Source organism: Myiozetetes cayanensis, unplaced genomic scaffold (genome assembly GCF_022539395.1).
Source record: "Myiozetetes cayanensis isolate MyiCay16 unplaced genomic scaffold, myiCay2020 scf9, whole genome shotgun sequence".
NCBI classification, from domain to species: domain Eukaryota; kingdom Metazoa; phylum Chordata; class Aves; order Passeriformes; family Tyrannidae; genus Myiozetetes; species Myiozetetes cayanensis.
Window position 1 is genome coordinate 29,329,635 of NW_026088185.1, and position 20,594 is coordinate 29,350,228.

Below are 20,594 nucleotides of genomic sequence, written 5' to 3' on the forward strand. Positions count from 1 at the left end.
CAGAGCAGATAACAGAATCACAGCCTGAGCTAGTTTAGAACAATTTGTCTCCAAAGAATTTTGTCCAGTTACGGCTATATTTCTGGATCTCGTTTCCATATTTAACTCTTTCATCTGCCCTGGCTTCTCAGCTGCACAGCTCAGGGGACTGCCAAGTCGAGATCTGCACCAGACACAGCAGTACAACACTGTTGGGGATGGCGTTTTGCTCTGAGATTTCGACTAAACCCTTGACATAAATAAGTAAATAACATACCTGGTAGGTATAAATACACCAGTAACAAACCTCATCCTGTGCTAGCAGAATCCACAATCTGGATTTGTCCTTTTGCTGCTCCTCTGCAGGGATATCCCTGATCATCACCCCAGATATCCCTGGGTGATGGTGCTGAGCCCACAGTCCTGCACAAACCTGCTGCAAGCAGAGCAGGAGCCGTGGCATGGATGGGTGGAGCTGAAAGGGTGAAAGCAGAACTATGGCAGTGACACCAGTAGAGCATAGACCTGGCTGTGGTAGGACTTGAGTTTGGGAGGGAGAAACCAATTTACCTTCAATTCTTTGTTCCCATGTAGAAACACCAGTGGAATTTGTAGGGTGTAGTGGCTGCCACTGGAGGTTGAGAGCTGCACACAAATGCTTGGGCTTGATTTCTATCCCATCCCCAAAATTCTCATCCTCCAGAGGATGCTGCCTGGGATGCTGCAAGTTCTGCCCTGGCAGAGCAAAGTGGGGAGGTGAGGGCAGTTGGTACTGGCTGCGGGTGCTTCAAATCCCAGCTGAAGCTGTGGTTTTGGTAGCTAACCCTTGGATGGATGTGGGGCATTGGTTCTGTTCAGGTCACCACAAAATCACAGGACACTTTAGCATGGCCAGAGAAGCCCCCTGGCTGGGGGGATGCTGAACAAGAGGTTGTGGGCAATATCTTCACCCACTCTGCTCTCAGCTCCCTCACCACCTGGCGCAACACAAACCCTGCTGAGCTGCACTTTAAGCCTGGCATCGGTCACTTAAACAAAAACTTCCTCCTTCCAACCTTTAGATGTAACAGGTTTTTCCTCTACAGCCAGGTTTCCCCTCTGCCATTAACCTTGGCCCTACATATGAGGCCACAGGAGCTTGTAAATGGTTTATTTCTGTGTGGAAGCCTTCCAGCAGCTCTTTACGAGGGTCACAGGGAGGGGGGCCTGGGCCGTTGAGGGAAGCAGAGCAGGCACATGAGATGCTGTCAGAGCAGGCTGTGTGCCCTGGATTTGGGGAGCAGAGTTGTTAAAAAACCCCTTTTTGCTATTCAGACAGTACTGAAGAGGGTCCTTAGGCTTGGCCATGGACCACAGGCAGGTGACAGATGTGACTACAGGAGGTCCTGCAGGTTGCTCACAGACCTGGGGGTGCCTGTGGGTGTGTTCCTGGATGAACAGGGCCCTGCTTGCAGGGGCTGAGGCTTCGCAAACCAGAGCCAGGGATTTTGGGATTTGTTTCTTCTTCAGACTAACAGCTGGTGATGGAAAACCCTACGATGGCTGTTGCAGCACATGACTGGCTTTTCCATAGGGGCTGGGAGCACCCAAGCACTGCTAGGTGCACTGGGGACATGGCAGACAGAGAAGCATGGATGGCCCAAACCTTCAAAAAATGAGCTGCTGTAGTTCAGGTTCATACCTGAACAATTTGGAGTGTATATATTTAAGTAAAAAAGTACAAATATACATTTCTACATAAGCCACTTTGTGGCTTTTTTGGTTTTTTTTTTTTTTTTTTTTTTTTATTCTTTTATTTTAAGACATTTAGCAGCCTTAAAACAGGAAGTTTAAATATAGCTGGGATTTATCCCTTAACCAAGCATGGTTCATGTGCCCTTTCTATAAAAATAGAGATAATGTTATGCCTGTGAGATACAGGCAGAGCAGCTCCCCACAGGCAGCAGTTATTCCTGCTGCTGCAGCAGATACAGGGCTTTAGGGGCAGATCATCTGATGCTGGGATGGGGCAAAGTGGGCAGTGGAGCCCTGGAGGGAGCAGTCCCTGTTGCCCCAGAGCTTGGGAAGTCTCAGTCCATCTTTTCTTGCAAGAACACAGATGCTCAGGGTGGCAAACACTCTTCTCAGGTGGCAAACACACTTCCCAGCTTGGGCTCATTGAACAGGCAGAGGGAGGACGAGGAGACAGCAGGAGAGAAGGAAGCCATCCCAGCCTGGCCATGCATCCCCCCCCAGCACCTCTCCTCCTGCTGGGAGGGGAGTAAATGAAGTCTGCAGGCATGCAGAGAGCTGGGGATGTCCCTTTTTGAACACCGCGTGTACTCAGGGTGAGGGGAAATGCCAATCTGAGCCCAGGCTGTAGAGGAAGAAGTAAATTTCCCCTTGATGATAAAGGGTACGGGAAACACAGAGGGAAAATGTGGCTCTCTGCAGCTTCCCAGGCTCTGCAAAGCTCTTGTCCAGTGGGACCTGCCTCTGCACCACCAGCATCACCCCATCTCCTCCAGGCTTTGGCGTAATACAGAGCACATTTGACTGAGTGATGGAGCAAAATTGCTCCAACCAAAATAGGCTGGATATTAGGAAGAAATTTTTTACGGAGAGAGTAATGAGACACTGGAATAGGCTACCCAGGAAGGTGTTGGATTCACTGTCCCTGCAGGTTTTTAAGATGAGACTGGGTGTGGCACTTGGTGCCATGGTCTGGTAACCACGGCGGTGTCGGATCAAGGGTTGGACGTGATGATTTCGGAGGTCTTTTCCAACCTGGTTGATTCTATCCTACGATTCTAAAATGAAAGACTTAAAAAAAGTGCGTGGAGAAATAGGGTCAGTTCAGGCTCCTTCTCCACTATTTGTGTGAATTGCCAAAAGTGCCCCACTCTGGGCACGCACGGCCCCGCTCAGCCCCCGGCCCCTCTCTGCCCCCGCAGCCTGCAGTGCCGGCGCTCGCCGCAGCCTGAAGACCAACCTGTGCAAGTGGTGCGACTCCACATCCCCGGCCTGCGAGGAGAAGGTGTGCTACAGCAACTGCAACCTCAACTCCTACTGTGAGGACCCCTACGAGATCTGCGTGGCCATATGGTGAGAGGAAATTCCCCTTGTCGAGGGGAGACGTGGGGGAAGAAGGGGTTTGGTCTTGGAAATGCTCATGCATGTACCCCTGTGCTTGGATTATTGCCCACTGAACTAATTCAGGACTTTCTCTTCCTCTTTCTTTGACTCCACTATAATTAAAATTACAATTCACTGTAAAAAAACTGTTCGATCTGCCCTATAATTAGTACCACTTTATTTTCTAAATAAATTAAGCATTTAAGTACCTGACACAAAGCGTGGCAAGTTTGCTGCAGGACCTCTAAAGCCCCATAAACCTCTGGATTTAGCTTTACGAGCTGAACTCAAGGGCAAATCAGCAACCCTGACCTCCAAAGCTATGATGTCCTCCTGCATCAGGCTGGCAAAACCTTGGTTCACATGCAGGGGTGCAGCTGAGGTCTGTCCCCATCCGGCACATGGATATCTGAGCTGACACCAAACTGGGCTTTAACACACTGGGTTTAACCCACCTCCTTCCTATCCCCTGGAAAAACCCTTTTCTGCTCCTGTGGGAGGTGCCTGCAAAGAAAATGCAATCTTGCATTTCAGGCCGAGCGTGAACTGCATGGTTTGGCCCAGAAGAGTGCCTCCCCCAGCTTTTTGGTCCTCATGAGCAAAACTAAAAAAACAACCATTTTGGGTCTGCCCAGAGTGATTTTTCTCCTCTTTCCCTTTTAATTTGGCTGCCAAAGTGAAAGCCAGCCAAGCACTTATCGCTAGGCTTTATCTCAACCTGCTAATTAGCGTGAATGCTGAACGCCAGCTTTCAGTAGGAGTTTGCCTCAACATAATTGTTGCATTATGGACTTTTAAAAAAGCAAAACACAACAAGAAACCCAAACAAACAAACAACAAAATCCACCCCCTGCCTCAAATTCCCCTACACACATGGAGAAGCCACCCTAAATCCTGGGTAGGCAATCCAACATCTCCATGGGTTTCCCCATACAGCCTACAGGAAAAAGGAGCATGAATCCCCACACCAGGAAAGCAGTCCCACTGCACGGGATGGAACTTCACCCTGCATCATATATCAGATGGAGTGGGGCAGCTACAGAGTCACAAATAACCTGCCTACCCCTCCCAGTGTCTCCCGTCCCATTCTAAGGTCCACCCAGAGAATAAGATCCCTGCAGGCAGGGCTCACCTCCAAGCCAGCCTTGCCACTCTTTGCTCACTTGCAGAGGCATATTTGGATCATCTGAACTTGTCCTGCATAGGCACTGCAGTCACAGCAGCAGCTTTGCCTCCATGCTCTTGAGCAATGTGCTCACATCCTCCAGGTGCCCAACCTTGGCTGCCCACAGAGAAGGGATTGCACCCTCCTGGGACTCTTCAGCTGGAGGTTCTTGGTAGCTCCAAAAAAACTTGGGGAGCACTGAAAGCAGTGGACTTCATCAATGAGAGGGTGACAAATTTAGGTTCTTTCCCTGGCTTTTATATATGACTTCCCAGCTGACCTCAGAGACATTGTGAAACCTCTCCAGACCTTCACCCTCTCACTTTTCATGGCAAAGTCAGGAAGTAGAGGCTGTCCCTGGAAAAGTAGTTAATGGTTGTAATTCCATTTGAACACCCCCAAGAGTAGCTGCAATGCTCTCCAGGCACCCATAGCCCATGCAGGGCCAGTCATTCCCCATCACTGCCCTGGAAACATGAAGAGTGCTGGGTTACCCTGCCTCCTCTGAGGAAGACTCCAATGGAAGAGGATGCCCTGTGTATTATTTGGGACACAATTCCCCTTTTACTAACAGCAGCCCACACCTCTCCACTGCACAGGGGAAATTTGGGCAGCAGAGACCCCCAGCCTCTGCTGAGGCACAGGTGTTGTGACTTGTATTGCAGTAGAGGCGACATGCAAAGTGGGACCATCATTTTGGTTGGTTTCCTTAGGACCATACAGCCCCAAAACCTGCTGGCCTAGCAGATGGTGTTACTAAAAGGGGACTTTTGCCCCAGATAACGCACAGGGCACTCAGCCTTAGCACTGGCAGTACCTGATCCAAGATGCGATTACGAACTGGTGAATTATCTACTGGAAAAAATCAGAGTCTCTGGCTCTCATCCTACTATTGGTGTGTGCCAAACATTTCTCTTTTCAGCAAAGAGACAAAGGGCTTTAGCACAACCCCTCCAAAAGCATGTGTAATTAGGATTTACACCAGAGTTGCTGCAAAAAAGTCAATCCCTACACAGCTTAAAACGAACGATCTCAGAACCAGGTTTAAGGTGCCGGGCAGGTGGCACAAAGGCTGAGCTGCCAGACTAAGGCTGTGTCGGTTCGTTTGCAACACGCAGGAGACAGGACAACGAGAGCATCAGGATCAGCACGCTCTGCCACAACCCCCACCGCCCCATCGAGAACCTCATGGTCCCCAACTACAACACCTCCCGCTGCGTCATGGCCCCCCAGCCCAGTGAGGACGGCGTCACGTACGTCTGCGGCTGCGTGGACGAGCAGGAGTGCAACGACAAACTCATCTTTGAAAACCACACCAACGGTGAGTGCTCTCGTTCCTGTTATTTACGGGGGGAGCAGCACCCAGCGCCAGTGAAAAATCACTTGTATTTCCAGCAGAGTGGGAGATGCAGCGGCAGAAGGGGCTCTTTCAGCATCTTCTTTGAGCTCCCTGTATAAAAGCCAGTTAGAATCTGTACCCTGTTACTGAGCCCAGGTTTTTGCCTGTAGCTGAAGCATCCTTCCATGCAGTACCTCCAGCTTTTGTCTGGAAGCATTAGGTGATGGAAAATCCACTGTATCTCTCGGTGGGCTGTGCCCTTCAGCACAGGATGAATCAACTGGGGAACCCAAGGGCTGATGTAACCCAGTGTGAGTCAATGCTCTGAAAGCTTTAAATAAATCATGTCAGAGCAAATCCTGCCCCAGAACACACCCACAGGAACTGCTGGCATCCACCATGGCTGCAACCTGAAAAGGTGGAGGTGCCGGGGCTCAGGGCTTGGCACATGGGGGTGCCTCCCCTGCCTCTCTCCTGGGGATCCCTGCAGTGGAGTTTCTCTCGGGCAGGGACGGCTGGAGCCATCCTGGTGCTGCACACACATGTGAGCGTGGCTTGGCATGCCTGTGGATGCTTCTGCAGATGGCTGGAGATCCAACAGGAGCTGTAAATCCACAGGAGGGAAAACTAAGAGGCAGCCCATTTCTGTACCGCGGGAGGGTCATATACTTTGGAAATGCTTCCAACCAGATCTTGAGCCTTTGGGGGCTTGTCCAAACCTCCCTAAGTCCAAATGAACCAGGTTTATCCAAGTGTCCATCAAGAATCTGACCTGTAACAAAAGCAAAGTGAAACTCCTCCGATTTTCCATAACCACAGAACAAGGAGATGCTGAGAATGAGTCTCAGCAGAACCTGCAAGTCAGTGGCATAGCTTTCCTGCAACACAAGGAAAAAAGAAAAGCACCACATAAAACGCAAATTCTCTGAACAAACAAGCCACTTTCAATGGAGGCAAACGATGCTAAATTTGGCAGCTCTTTGCTGCTTCCCCAGCCAAACATAACAGGTACACACACTTCTAGGGAGAGATAGTCAAATCCCAAAGCTGGGATGTGTAATTTCACACAAAAATGACAACTGGCTCATTGGAAATGCCGCCCCCAGCAAAGGCTCCACAACCAGCCTCCTCCTGCCAGCCAGCATGGAAAAGTGCTGAAAGTCATAGAGGGAGCAGTGCAGGTCTTAAACAATTCCCTCCTCTTTGTTTTGGGTCATGGGGATAGCTTGGCAAGCCTGAGGCTCACAGACCCCATTCTTTACGTCCTTTTCTTCTGCTTTAAGGAATCATTTGCATTTTAAATATTAACTTCTGGTCATTGATATAGACAATGACCTGAGCAGAGAAATATCTAACACAAGCACTTTTTGGGTGGCTGAAGCAGGCAGTTTTTTTCCGGTTTCTTGATTCCTTAAGCCCTGCTTTCAGGCCTGGGCTGATGGGTGGCATTGCCCTCACGCTGGGGCTGCATCAGGGCTCAGAGGCCACCCTAATGAACACACAGAGGCACCATTTCCTAAAGCTGTGCACGCAGGAGCCCAGCAGACACCCTGGGGAGGTGCTGGGTAGGGTGGAGCATGCCAAGTCCTTTCCACCTCTGCTCCAGTTGAGCCTGGCCCTGGAGCTCCATCTCCCCTCAGCAGGGATGAAAAGACCCCCGCAGCAATGCTCAACAAGGTGTGAGTTTACAGACCTGTGGTTATTGCCAGAGCAGCTACATTTGTTCTCCGTAGAAGGGGTCTAAGCCCTGCTGCAACCCTTGTGTATCAAAAGACTTCCATCAGGATGGGGCATCCTCATGAAGGAATTTCCTGAAGCTATGTTAACTTCCCCTTTCCAGGACTCGTGCACGCAACTCCCTTAAAAATATCTTCTCTTTCTTCAGAGTTTCAAAGATGGGATCCGAAGCATCAGGTAAATCCATTAAAGCAGTAGGTGATATCCAGGCCTAATGCTTTCCAAAATAAACATATTCCTGAGCTAGTTATTGATTTATATCAGTTTAGGTTGATCTTGTGGTTTAAACCTGATGCCTATTTTAGAAACGCTTTCACAGCCTTGCAGAAATTAGCTGCAGTGTATTTTTTTGAAATTTGCCAAGGAAAATAGCTAAACGCTCTGTTTTTCCAGAACCTGAATTATGATCTGCACACACTGAGGTCAAGCAGCGAGAGTTTTGCTTATGGAATGATTCTTATCCCTCTTCCCCTGGGTTATTATACTTGGCAGAAAAACCTCTGAGTAAGATTTTACTTGAATATCTCTACTGAAGTCAGCATGTTTATTCCAGGAATTGTGAACATCAAAAGATCAGACAATTATATGTTGTGTGAGGGTTATGGCTTTGTGTGCGTGTCATGGGTGTGTGTGTGTCCCCCAACTAAAGGGGTTTTAAAAGAAACAAAACAAAAGCAGCCAAGCCCTGGCAGATGATGGTGTTAGTGTTGTGACAGAGTGTGGAAGGATATGCCAATGCTGGCAGACAGCATTGAAGAGATGCTCCTTTACTTTAAAAGTATCTCGGTGCTCTCCTGGGCTGGGCGGTCCTGCCCACCCCCAGCATCCCTTCTGGCTCTCTGTGTGTCACAGGGGTCCAGCAAAGCTCCAGTCCCAAACCCCCTCAGAGATTCACTCTGTTTGAGGCTTGCCTTGGGTTTATCACTGTTATTTCCACTCCAGCTCCCCATGCCATGAGTGCAAGTGGCGCCTGGGACCCCCAAAAGGCAGTGGAGCCGTGTAGGTGGCAGCAGCAGGATCTCATGTGCTGCACTGCCCAACCCAGGCGATGCTGGCCTGCATCCCGGACCCTCTGTTGATAAATTGAGCTAAATTTGAGACCAAAACTAAGCATCCCCCTCGCTAACTGCCTACATCTGGGTTCTGTGCTGGGACGGGTTTGTGTGGCCTCGCAAAGGGCTGCGCTTCATTAACAGCTTCGCATATTTTCCTCCTCGGCGTGATGAAAACGAGCTGTTGCAGAGCCGCGGCAGCAGCAGTACCTCGCCTTTGCTTTCCTCCCCGCAGGCTACTCCATGCTGCAGAGCAAAGAGGTGATCCCGGTGGCTGCCATCAGCCTCCTGCCCCCGCTGCTGGTGGCAGTGATGATCACGGTGATATTTTACCTCTGCCGCACGCAGAAGCGGCGCAAGAGAGCCAAGGCGTGGGGTGCGAAACCGGGACAGCCCCCGGCCCTGCCGGAGCCAGGGAGGGCGACGGAGCGGGAGGAGAAGTTGTCCGTGCTGATGGATGAGAACCCGGCCGGCGCCAGCCCCAGCTGCGCCAGCAGCCGCCCCACGGAGCTGCTGCCCATCGAGCTGGACGAGATGGTGGGCAAGGGGCAGTTCGCGGAGGTGTGGAGGGCCAAGCTGAGCCACAGCCGCTCGGGGCAGTACGAGACGGTGGCCGTGAAGATCTTCCCCTGCGAGGAGTACTCCTCCTGGAAGAACGAGAGCCAGATCTTCACCGACACCAGCCTCAAGCACGACAGCGTCCTGCAGTTCCTCACTGCCGAGGACAGGGGCACGGGGCCCCGCCGGGAGTACTGGCTCATCACCGCCTACCACAGCCGGGGCAACCTCAAGGACTACCTGTCCCGCCACGTCCTGAGCTGGATGGACCTGCAGAAGATGGCGGGCTCCCTGGTGAGCGGGGTGGCCCACCTGCACAGCGACTACACCGCCTGCGGCCGGCCAAAGATCCCCATCGCCCACCGGGACATCAAGAGCACAAACGTGCTGGTGAAGAACGAGCAGGAGTGTGTGCTCTGCGACTTCGGCATCGCCATTCGCCTCGACCCCTCCCTCACAGTGGACGACTTTGCCAACAGCGGGCAGGCGAGTATGGCCCACCAACCCTCTCTGCAGGGCCCTTTGCAAGCCACCCCTGGCTGTCAGGTGGCCACGGCCCTCGCCCACCCTCCTAATGCCTCTCTCCTCTTTGCGGGCAGGTGGGCACCGCCAGGTACATGGCCCCAGAGGTCCTGGAGTCCAGGGTGAACCTGGAAGACCTGGAGTCTTTCAAGCAGATGGATGTCTACTCCATGGCCCTTGTTTTGTGGGAAATGGCCTCCAGATGTGAAGTGGTAGGAGGTAGGAGCATTGCCCTGTGGTTGCCATGCGCCTTTTTGCTCCCTTACTCCCACATCCCCACTGATGGCACAGGACCTGATTTGGGGTGGCTCAGGTCTCTGTAGGGGTGCTGAGAGCTGGTGGCAGATCCCTGCCATGGCTGCCTGCTCTGTGTGCTGTGGCCAAGGGAGTGGCTCAGTGGTCAAGGAGCAGGATGGGTTCCCAGGGGGTCACCTGGTCCAGGCCCTGCTCAAAGCCAGCCAGCCACTGTGTCACATCCAAGCCTGTGCCAGTGATGCAAACCAAACCAAGCAGAAAGAGCTAAAGGTGCCTCCCCCTTCTCAACCATCTTTTTCTTCAGACAACACCAGAAAGTTTAGGTTGCAATGGGGACCCACAAACCCTAGACTCAGGCACTTCCCAGAGCTGCATCCTGGCACCTGAAACTGAATGTAGCAAAACAGTTCATTACCTGCCCTGGTGCTGGCCCCAACCTGCCTTATGCCTGCTCCACTTCCCTATCCCACCTACTTGCAATACAAACCCACTGGGCTGCAAGAATCTCCAACCCTTGGCAAGAAAGCTGCCCCAGTTGCCCTGTACACCCCATGCCTGGTAGTGGGGGGCCCTTGACTGGCTCAGATGGCCTGTGCATCCTTTGTTCCCAAGCCAGCATCCCAGCCATCCTTCCCCACTCATCTCTCACCTGCATTCATATCCAGGCAGGAGCTGGTAGAAACCAGGGTGGCCTCTCACCTCTGCAACAGGCAGTTAGTTTCTCCTCGGCCTCACACAACACAGGGTTGCTCTTCTGGAAGGGCCATTTCTCCTTGAAGCCAATCCATGCCTGCAGTAGGAATGTAAATGCTGGTATCATAGTCACCCCTCCCACCTTTCACCAGCACAACACTTTTTACCTGCTCAAAATATGTTTCACCCAAAGACAAACCAGGTCCTTTGTAGTGCATCTCTTGGGTTCAGGGAGGTAGTCAGATCATTCCTCAGTGCTGTCTCTAAAAACAACCTTTATGTGAAAGCCCAGCACTATGTTTCTGTGTTCAAACTCTCAATTTTTTTCCGAGATCTGTTTATTTTTGCAGACTGCAAAAAACAAGCGTGTTCTTATCCAGTGGACCACAGCAAAACAAAGCAAGGAATGCACTAAAAACATCCTGTAATGCTGCTGTTGCTTCCTTGCAGAGGTAAAGAATTATGAGCTGCCTTTTGGGTCAAAAGTCCAGGAGCAGCCCTGTGTGGACACCATGAGGGACATCGTGCTCCATGGCAGAGGCCGACCCGAGATCCCGAGCAGCTGGCTGGTGCACCAGGTAAGCTGGGAGCAACCAGAAAAGAACAACCCACGTTGTCTCACTTGACTAAACCAGCCTGAAAAATTACTAAGGTTATAATCAAAGGAAAAGTGGCTAGAACTCTACTTCCAGCTGCATTGTGGCTGGATGGGCCCACATAAACCCCACCAGCCACCAGCCAGGGGTACAGTATAATTTGTTGATCAACAGCCATGATCAGGAAGCATTTTGAGTGCCAGGTGATGGGTTATCCTTGAGGATAACAGCAAAATGGAGCACTTCAGTGCAGGCTCTTCTCACAAAACACTAAATCATATGAGTCCGCCCCACTTCTCCCCTAAACACCTTATCCAGAAGGCTCTAGCTCAGGAAACATGCAGTCCCTGGCACACAGCCATTCACAGCAGGTACAGGGGGGAAAGAAAGTGCATCCTGCCTTCTGTAAGCCTGGTTGTGGAGGTTTCAAACTCAAAATTACCTCTAACATGAGAGAAGGATTTCCATTTCTACAAGGAGAGCAAACTAGAAAGCATCTCCTTCATGTGAAACACCCAGGGAACACACATAAAGCTGAGAGCAGGGACCCTGCTAGGCTCAGGGCTCAGGTTTTGCCAAGGGAAGTCTTTCACCAGCCTTCAGAGGGTCTGAAAGCAAAGTGTGTCAGCACAGAAAGCGTAACCCAGTGCTCTAGAAAGGCAGCACTTCAGCAGTGATGAGATCTGCTCTGTTAAAACCATCCACAAGCACACCCAGACCAAACAACTGCAGAAGCACAGTTCCCTCCTGGCCCTGACAGGATCCTCTGTCCCAGGGCCAGTGCCTTCTTCCACACACCAAGGACACGAAAGGTAACAGGCACGCTGGCCATGACTTTCACATCTTGTGGAAAAACACCATCTGCTGATCAACAATCCCATTCACCTGAAAAACAAGCTGAAACATCAAGCCTGCTGGCTTTCAGAGCCTTGCAGTGTTCAGTGCATCATTTTGCAATATCTACCCATAAAACACACTGTCACTGCCCTCACTCTGCCCGGGTGGCACACAGAGGCAGACATTTTTTAAAGGGAAAGATACAATTTCTTGACCTCAGGAGGCCACGTGTTCCCTACAATGTCTCCTCTCAAAAACCATGTTTGTCCAAAGACTCACAGCTGACCTGACTGACCAAAGCTGCAAACAGCATCAAATGAATCTGTGGTTTCTGCTGCACCCCCAGGGATTTTATCAGTCAGCCAGTCCATGTCAGAAGTTCACCCAGCCTTTTTCCCGAAGAAGGCAAATACAGGAACTTCAAATCAGCACTGCCACACATTTCAAGCCTCAGACATTCACCACCCAAGGTCTCTGATAAACTTTGAAACCACAGGAAAAATACACAGAGGCTTGGGTTGTGAAAAATCACACTCTGATAGAGCCTGGCCATAACTGTGCTGTTCCCTGGGCTGGGGGAGGCTGACTGCAGTCACCTCCCAGAAACAACATTGCTGTAGTCGGGTTGGTTCAGCACACAAACAGAGCAAGGCTTTTAAGGAGGGAACTTTTATTAGACCAGCTGATGGTCACTGGGGAAGAGGAACAGAAAAGCTACGTTGTGTTCCTGAAAGTTTGCCCCTGACTAATCTTGGCTAATCTAATAAACATCTCCTTTCAAGCCTGGCTTTACAGCATTTTCCGGGCATTTTGCAGCCGTTCTCCCCAGGATGAGGAATTGGGCAGCACCATCTGCTGGGAAGCTGCAGAAAGCCACCGGCTTTGCCACTCCTAGGGTCAGAGCTGGCTTCCTGTGGGAGGAGGCGTTGGGTGGCACCAAGAAACTGTGACAAGTCACTCATCTGAATGGGCAGCACCATCAGACATTCCCAACAATGAAAATAAGTTTGCTGCAGAGCTTCAGATGTTACTCCCATGTTTCAACCATCAGGATTGCTCTCAGTCAAGTGAGGGTCTACATGTCTGGCCATGGTTTGATTTTCAGCAAGACTCAGCATTAACTTCCCTGACAGGGCTGACTCACCCAGCAGCAGCTCCAGGGCAACTGTTTGCAAGTCTGCACAACAAAGACAGCTGAAGAGATTTATCCCAAACTTTCCCAGATAACTCACAAACCCCTTACGCCCATGTTTCTACCTTGTTTCACATCCCAACACATTAAAAAAAAAAAGAAAAAAAAAAAAGAGAGAGAGAAAAAAAGTTATTTAGGCCAGGTAAATTCCTGGATCTGGTTCACAAAGCATCTGAACAGACGGATGTACTGGCCACAACTGGAGGGCTGCTGCAGGACAGGAAGGAGCAGTGGAAGCTTAAGTCAATATTGCCACTAAAAATCACTTGTACCACTCAGCAGCCTTTGGAAACAGATATCAAACATAAAAGCCAAACAAAGTCCATTTGTAAACGAAACAAGATGCTCCAGTTGAACCATTCAAAAGAGCACCATCACGACGGAGGAGGCAAACTACAAATAATTGTCTTGATTTCAGGGTAAAATAAGCACAGAAAATCTAATGCCTAAACCATTTGACAGTGCCATGCTCTGTTTGAGAACAGGCTTACTTTAAAAGCTTCGCCTAAGCTAGCTCATTTTTGCATGTAATCAATTATCCTCAAATCCTTTCAACTAAGCTAATAAACGAGTGACGTCAGGGGTACTGAAACACACCATCTGTCAGTTTTACTGCACAACCCTGTTCTCTCCAATCTGTGTCCATTATGGAAGATTTAGCACAATGGACCTTAGCAGAAAGGTCCAGAACAGATGACACTGACCCTACACGTCTGTAGGACTTGCATTTTTCTCCTGTCTGGGTCCACACGAAGCCTTCAGGGTTCTCTCAATTGCAAATTAAGAAATACGCAAAACCCACTGAAAAACATGAAGCTTTATTTAGAATAATGATTTTTCCACTGTGTTCCAACCTTAGTTGACAATGATGCCAAAAGCAATAGCACATGATAGGAATTACATGGGCAAAAGAAGGTTCAAAACAGCTTCTGGTGCTAGCTGTGTTACTAACTTAAGAGTGGGAAAAATACCAGCTGAATACTACCATTTATTTTGTTTCTAAGCCCAAAATATTGACTCTTTTCAGAGCATTACACAATTGGACAAAAAAAAATATATTTCTGGGAGACATAAGCATTTTAACTGAGAGGAACTACATGTGTTCTGGAGCACACTGGGAAGCACCAAACCCCACCTCAACCAAAACACTATTTTGTGATGAGAGAACAAGGTTCAGTTGCACAATGCAATGAGTATTTGGCACAGTGCACCCTTTCAGAATGCTACTAAAACAAGAAGTCAGATTTAGGAAAGTTAATTCCAAACTCACCCCACCCATCCCTTCCCTCCAGGTGTAAGAGCCAGGGCACAGGCTGGAACCCAGGGCCTGGGCTTACCCACCATCCTGCAGGTCACCATCTGCACCTCCCCTGTCCCTCCTGATTTTAGGATGCTCTGAATGGAGCATCTCTGAGACAGGAGATGGAGGGCCTGTTTCCTTCCAGCCCTTATTTAAGTCCCAGAGCCTACACAAGCCACCTTCCAGCAAGCATTTCCAGGAAGCATGGGAACTGCTTGGGAGCAGATGCTGGGTGAGCTGAGGCTGCTGCTCTAACACAGGCAGTGCCAGTCATGGTGGAAGCACCAGCACTTGCCACAACTTACCAAGGCTGTTTCCTCTTGGCCAAAACCAGCCTTTATGCAGGAGGCTGTCAGAAGTGGCAGTAAAACGCTGTTAGGTCAGCTCCTCTTCCTCCTGGCCCTCAGATCCTAATTTGAGCCCTTCTGCCTGCAGGGGATGCGCTTTCTGTGCGACACCATCACGGAGTGCTGGGACCACGACCCCGAGGCTCGGCTCACCGCCCACTGCGTGGCCGAGCGCTTCAACCTGATGGCACAGATGGACTGCGACGACATCCTCAACAACAACACGGACAACGAGGCCAGCAAAACAGCTTCTCCGGGTGGGGAGCACCAGGACAGCGATGGGAGCACGAACGTGCAGTGACACAGCAGGCAAAAACCCTCATCACGAGGAACAAGAGGATGAGGAAGAAGCATTTAGCTCATGAGGGAAAAAAAAAACCAACTTGGCTGTGTTTTTCAAAATGGAACTAAGATCTAGTACATAACTTATTTATAAGATCTGTTTCCTCCCGCAGATACGGTGAACTGTGGAATCAATACTTTGGTTACAGTGCAACATTATATATGAACTGATTTTGTACTTACTTTAAATGTATAATGATGCCAAAGCATTCTTTTTATTATTTTTTAAAATAATAATGTTTAATCTTTTATTAATAAGCACCTGAATTCCATGTCTATCTTTTTTAAGTCCTTCTATATTGCCATCATGAGTTTCTCTTCTAACTGCTTAATCTGCAGAGAACAAGATAATTTTCCTTTTTTAATGGCCTGCACACACACACACACACACACACAACCCCCTGTAGCAGCGAAAAAACCCCATCTCGAAATGTGACATACCCTCAATGGAAGAAACACTGGCACACAAGAAAATTATTCATTAATCAGAATCCTCAATATTGTGCAAAGATACACAATAATCCACTCTGCAAAAGCCTGATATGCTGCAACTCCAACACACCTTTTCTCACTGGGGAGTTCCTGAGAGTTCTTGACAGTTCAGGTGGGTGTGTGAAGTCTCTTTGATAGAAATAAGTCACCACCGCTTCACACTAAAAACTCCTCATGCAGGACATGGAGACAACTTCTTCCCCCATCAGACCAGTTTCCAGCCTCTTCTAGCCAGATCTGTGCTACAGTAACAGTGTCAACACAAAAGTGTTGGCTAATTCTTCTCACAACTCTTGCACCCCTCCTGCTGGCTTACCCCACCCGAGGAAACACGGTCAGACAGAACTGAGACCTTTATTCCCATAATCACCACACCAAGCCAGGCTGCCTCTATTCCGGAAAGCAATTAAGGAAAGGTAAGTCATAACTTGCTCTGAACCCTGGCACTGTGCAAATTCCTCCACCCTTGGGAGCAAATGGGAATAAAACCCGTGGGTGCTCCTAAGCCCTGCACGCCCATGCCTGACATCTACACAGGGGTGTATCTTTCAGGATAGCACTGGAAAGGAATTCCTTGCTTGCCACCATGCAGCTGCATGGGTCAGCCCTGAAAGAGGGGAAAGGAGCAAACTCTACAGCAGCCATGAGCTTTCTACAGCTGAGGCTCCCAATGTGGAGCAGGGGAGCAGATCTGCAGGGCTGGTTTGGTTTTCTAAAATGCTGTGACAGCACCAGCCCATAAAAAAAGCTTTTCTTTTCTAGCTATTGTTTCCATCTCTTTGGACTATTTCCACAGCTCCTAAATTAAAAACCTAGAACCAAATTGTCCCTAAATCCTTCAAAGGACAGAAGGGGAATGAACTAGGTTACATGAAATTTAAATAACAAAAAATTTGCTTAGCTACCACATATAAATCTCCACCTGCAGCTGTGACAACACCTGTCATTCTCACTAATCTTCACCTGGCTGCTACCTCCTGTCATCTTACAATTTTTCAAGTTAACCCTTTTTTCTTGAATCACATCATCCCCAGTTCCCCACAAACACACTTTTTCCACCCACCTGACTTCAGTCTCATTTCCTTAATACATTAATCACTGCTCTAGCCCATGGGGCAGCTTTTCTGTCAGGAATATCAAAACCACAGAATGCACGGAACTCCCCTCAAGCCATCCGATATTTCCTTCCCATAATATTTCATACACAATTTCCATACCAAGTTCTTCACCAAGTTGTTTGGGTTCACTCATAAATATGTTTACTTGGCCTTCCAAGTTCAGCTCAAGAGGCTTTAAAGGGCACTCTGACCTATTCTTCCCACAGGTAACAGGGACAGAGGGACCAGCCTGTGCAAACCAGACACTGAAAGCTGCGTCTGATTCTGATGGCTGAAAGCCAAATTTTCCTGGGGAGACAGACTTCGTTCTAGGCTTGATAGGTTACACTGTAAATATGCTGAAAACTTAATCCATTCCCCTCCCTTTTGCCTAAAACCTTGAACAACCTGATTTGCATATTGCATTTTTTCCGTAAAACACAAATCCATCAGGATCACATGCCTGAATGCCTGCATTAAATAGGAGTGACTCCTCACACTTTGTTTTCCATGAGCAGCAGGCTGCACAGCACCTCTGAAGAGAGCCACTTATTTAAGCTCCAAGATCTGTTTACAACTCAGGGAGTCTAAAACCGCTGAGATCAATCAGAATTTCACTCTTGAATTCAGTGGAGCCCAATCAGGCCAAAGAGACAGAAGGGAACATAAGCCAAAGCCCTACGTTTTGCCATGCTCCCTGTTGAACACACTGTGGTTCTAGCAAATGTCTACATCGGAAGCAGCAGTGAGCCCTTCCCTGCGCTGCAGAAGGTACAAGATGGAAACAACAGCAGTTATGCAAGAGAATCAAATCTGGTCAGAGTTAAAAATACAGCCATTAGTCCGCAGGGTGCTTGCAACTCCCAGAAGAATCACAATTACAATTTAAGCTGGATGTACGGTGGCTAGTTGCCTTTTTTTTTTTCTTTTAACTGTTTTCAATTATTTTCTTTGTTTTGAGAAGTAGAAATCTGCATCCTAACTAAATCCACTTCAGGAACCATTCCAGTTCTGGTGATCATCTGAGCAAAGGAAGGTTTTATCTTCTTTTTTTCATAGCAGCATCCCCATGTTAAAAGAAATAATTTCACGTGTTTTATAAAGTTACTTCTTCAGCATTGGGTCTATTTTTACAAAACAAAATTAGTAACAGCTTTCCTAGTGTGAAACCACAAGCATACCAGATGAGGGAGGAAGAGAAATAACTTGACTAATAATGTTATATAAGGAACACAAATGGGTTTATCGTCAACATAGGAGCTTTTCAGTCTGATTTACCACCATTACCTTGACAAATTCCCAAATCAAAATTTTAAGCAGAGTTCAGTGACTGAGTCATAACTCTCTCTTTTAGTAAGCACAAGTTTGATCCCTGGAGTATGCTCAGCTGAAAAAGGTTTATTTTTGCTCTGATCACTGCAATATTAAAAGTTGGACCTTGCACCACAGCCCTTGCTGTTTAAATCAAATGTGCCAAGGGATACAGATAAAACAATTATGAAACATATATTTATTTTGTTTCTCTACCACCCCCAGTTTGACACAGCTACCAAAGAACCATGACAGAAATTCATGTTACACCATGATTCCTACTCCAAATCCTGGAATAGGCAAGGAGTGCACCTCAAATGTGCCGCAGACCCAGAAACAAGGAGGAACTGATCCCACTGTTTTAATTTTTATTTTTATTCCTGGTTAAACATGAAAATGCCCAACGGATATCCAAAACTATCATAACAGGATGGTTGGACAGGATATCACAAATAAGACAAGTAGAGCCTAAAACATTCTTCTGCTGGAGAAAATAGCTCCTACTTGAGCACACAGTGCCAAAATATCCCACTTTTGGGACCAAGGAAAGCTCAGACAGACCTCCAGCATAAAAGATAATGACAACCTGCTCTTTCCAATCACCTGATTTCTAGGAAAGCAGACAGAACAAATGAATCATTTTGTAGTTTTATTATTCCCCCCCCCCTTCTCACAAACGGACTATGACTCGCATTGAGACCTCAGTGCATTTCACAGCAAGAAAAAAAAAAAAGTACAAGAGGATCAAAACAGTTGTGCATAAACCCAACTCTTTTTTTTTTTTTTTTGCACGATTTACAGTTTGTGTTGAAAATTAACATGGTTATTTAAACCTTCTGATGCACTCTTACACTTGCATCTCCTCTACGGAAAACGTCTTACCAGATCACGCACTTGTGAGTTCTCATGATGCTGGATCAGGTGCAGCCATTGCCATGGCTGGGAAGTGGCAGATAATGTTATATACACTGATTGGAAGACTACATCAGAAGAAAAAACAGAGTTAAGGCACCACTGTTGGAAAAATTAAGGTAGCTTGTAGTTACAACAATAACGAAAGCCATAATAAGTACTATTCTTAATTGCCAGCAATTCTTAGACTTCAATAAAATAGTTATTAAAAAAAAAAAAAAAGGATGTTTGTACCTGAATACAGTTTCCTGATATCTGATTGTGTTTCAAAACAATACCCAGTCCTCAGCATAATCAGTTGTTTGTTTTTATGGTAAGATGAAAAACCAGGACCTACAGTCCATGTATTCAAGGTCACATTTCACTGCTTTGCTCTGAACAACACCACAGGAAAAAAACCAAAGCAATCCAAAGGACAGTTTGTAACACTGATACTTCATCTCTGAGATGATAAGATGGGCAGAAAAATTTAAATACAAAAATTGTACGTTTTCTGTTCATTTTGAAAGCCTTAGTCCTCGGGAAGAGAAGTTGGAGGAGAAAAAACCAGGCCAAACCTCATTACTTTATAACTTGAGAAAAATCAGTCACTCAAAGAGATTTAATAAAATTAGAGTTGAAAAGTGTTCAAATTACTTTTCCAATTCAAGTCAATTATTTCAAGTATATTAAAACGTTTCAGAGGAAAAATTTCTCCATGGTTACACGTCTAATTGCTTTTATAAATCCATAAAAAAGAAAAGTAGTCTCTACATATGTTCCGTATTCCTCCAATGCATGCACACGTTCTCTCCGAAGAAAAGGTCGTCATGATCCAGTTGTTTCTTAATACTGATTTCGGGCACATCTTCCAAACACCCCTCCAAGTTTTTGCCAAGAAGGTTAATTACTGGGCAAAAAAGCAGCAATTTTTTGTTGCTGTTGTCTACATTGGTGCTGAGAAGGTTTGAGTTATTAAAGAGCTTGTTGCAGATTCCAAAAGAGTTCTTATGTCACTTCAAAATCCAGCAGGTCTCTCTTCTCTTAGGCAGCTTTTGCAATCAGATCTACTTAGAAGAATCTTACACAATGCAGATAAAATCTCTTGGGTCATACAAAAAACAAGGTGGTTGAATGTACCTGCCAAGTTTGTCTCTACAACTTGGATTTTACCTTATTTTTTAAATAGCTTTAAAGTGCCCTAGTATAGTTATTTCTTTATGCTCATTTAAACTTGCACAATTACATAAAAAGGGGACACTCAGTGTGATTACTGTGTTTTGAGAGACAGAGGAAAAGGAGATGAAAACCAGAAAACTGATCTTAAAGCAGGTTGTTTTTCTAGTTAGTGTCTGTTTGCTGAGTTTGTGCGGCAGAGACTGTTTTCCACAGGGGTTTATGATAAACCCAGCCATCTCCCTGCAATTTGAAGAGAAAACATGGTTATAATAACGACAGTGCCCTGAGAGAATTCTCTTCACACAACTATTAGGCTGATAACTGTGAAAACCAGAGGGACATAGCTTATACCTTCAACTCCCACAGACTAAGGCACAGAGGTGAACACTGCAGGCTTCTGACACTACTTCAGAACACGTGTAGGCTCTTGCCGAGCCACAGCGCTCTCTGGGAGTCGACTGCACTTGTAATTAACCCAGTCAAAGAGCCACTCGTCTCCACTCCATGATCGAAATTACTTTAAGAAGCCAAATAAGCAGCCAGTAGAAAGGAAGCTACCCAGGATTATCAGCTCCAACACACGACCAGCTGCTCCT

General features: G+C 47.5%; 2 protein-coding genes across 3 annotated transcripts in view; one reads left to right on the plus strand and one right to left on the minus strand.

The window, feature by feature from the left end:
• LOC126652997 (TGF-beta receptor type-2-like) overlaps window positions 1–14,987 on the plus strand; it is a 31,138-nt gene extending 16,151 nt beyond the window's left edge. The window contains exons 2-7 of the mRNA XM_050340342.1: window positions 2,913–3,063; window positions 5,377–5,579; window positions 8,622–9,430; window positions 9,544–9,685; window positions 10,865–10,992; window positions 14,775–14,987. Of these exons, the coding sequence (XP_050196299.1) occupies window positions 2,913–3,063; window positions 5,377–5,579; window positions 8,622–9,430; window positions 9,544–9,685; window positions 10,865–10,992; window positions 14,775–14,987 (1,646 nt within the window). The remainder of the gene's footprint in view (window positions 1–2,912; window positions 3,064–5,376; window positions 5,580–8,621; window positions 9,431–9,543; window positions 9,686–10,864; window positions 10,993–14,774) is intronic.
• OSBPL11 (oxysterol binding protein like 11) overlaps window positions 13,842–20,594 on the minus strand; it is a 44,763-nt gene continuing 38,010 nt past the window's right edge. For both annotated transcript variants that reach the window (XM_050340333.1, XM_050340334.1), the window contains one exon: window positions 13,842–20,238. In XM_050340333.1, the coding sequence (XP_050196290.1) occupies window positions 20,161–20,238 (78 nt within the window). In that variant the 3' untranslated portion in view covers window positions 13,842–20,160. The remainder of the gene's footprint in view (window positions 20,239–20,594) is intronic.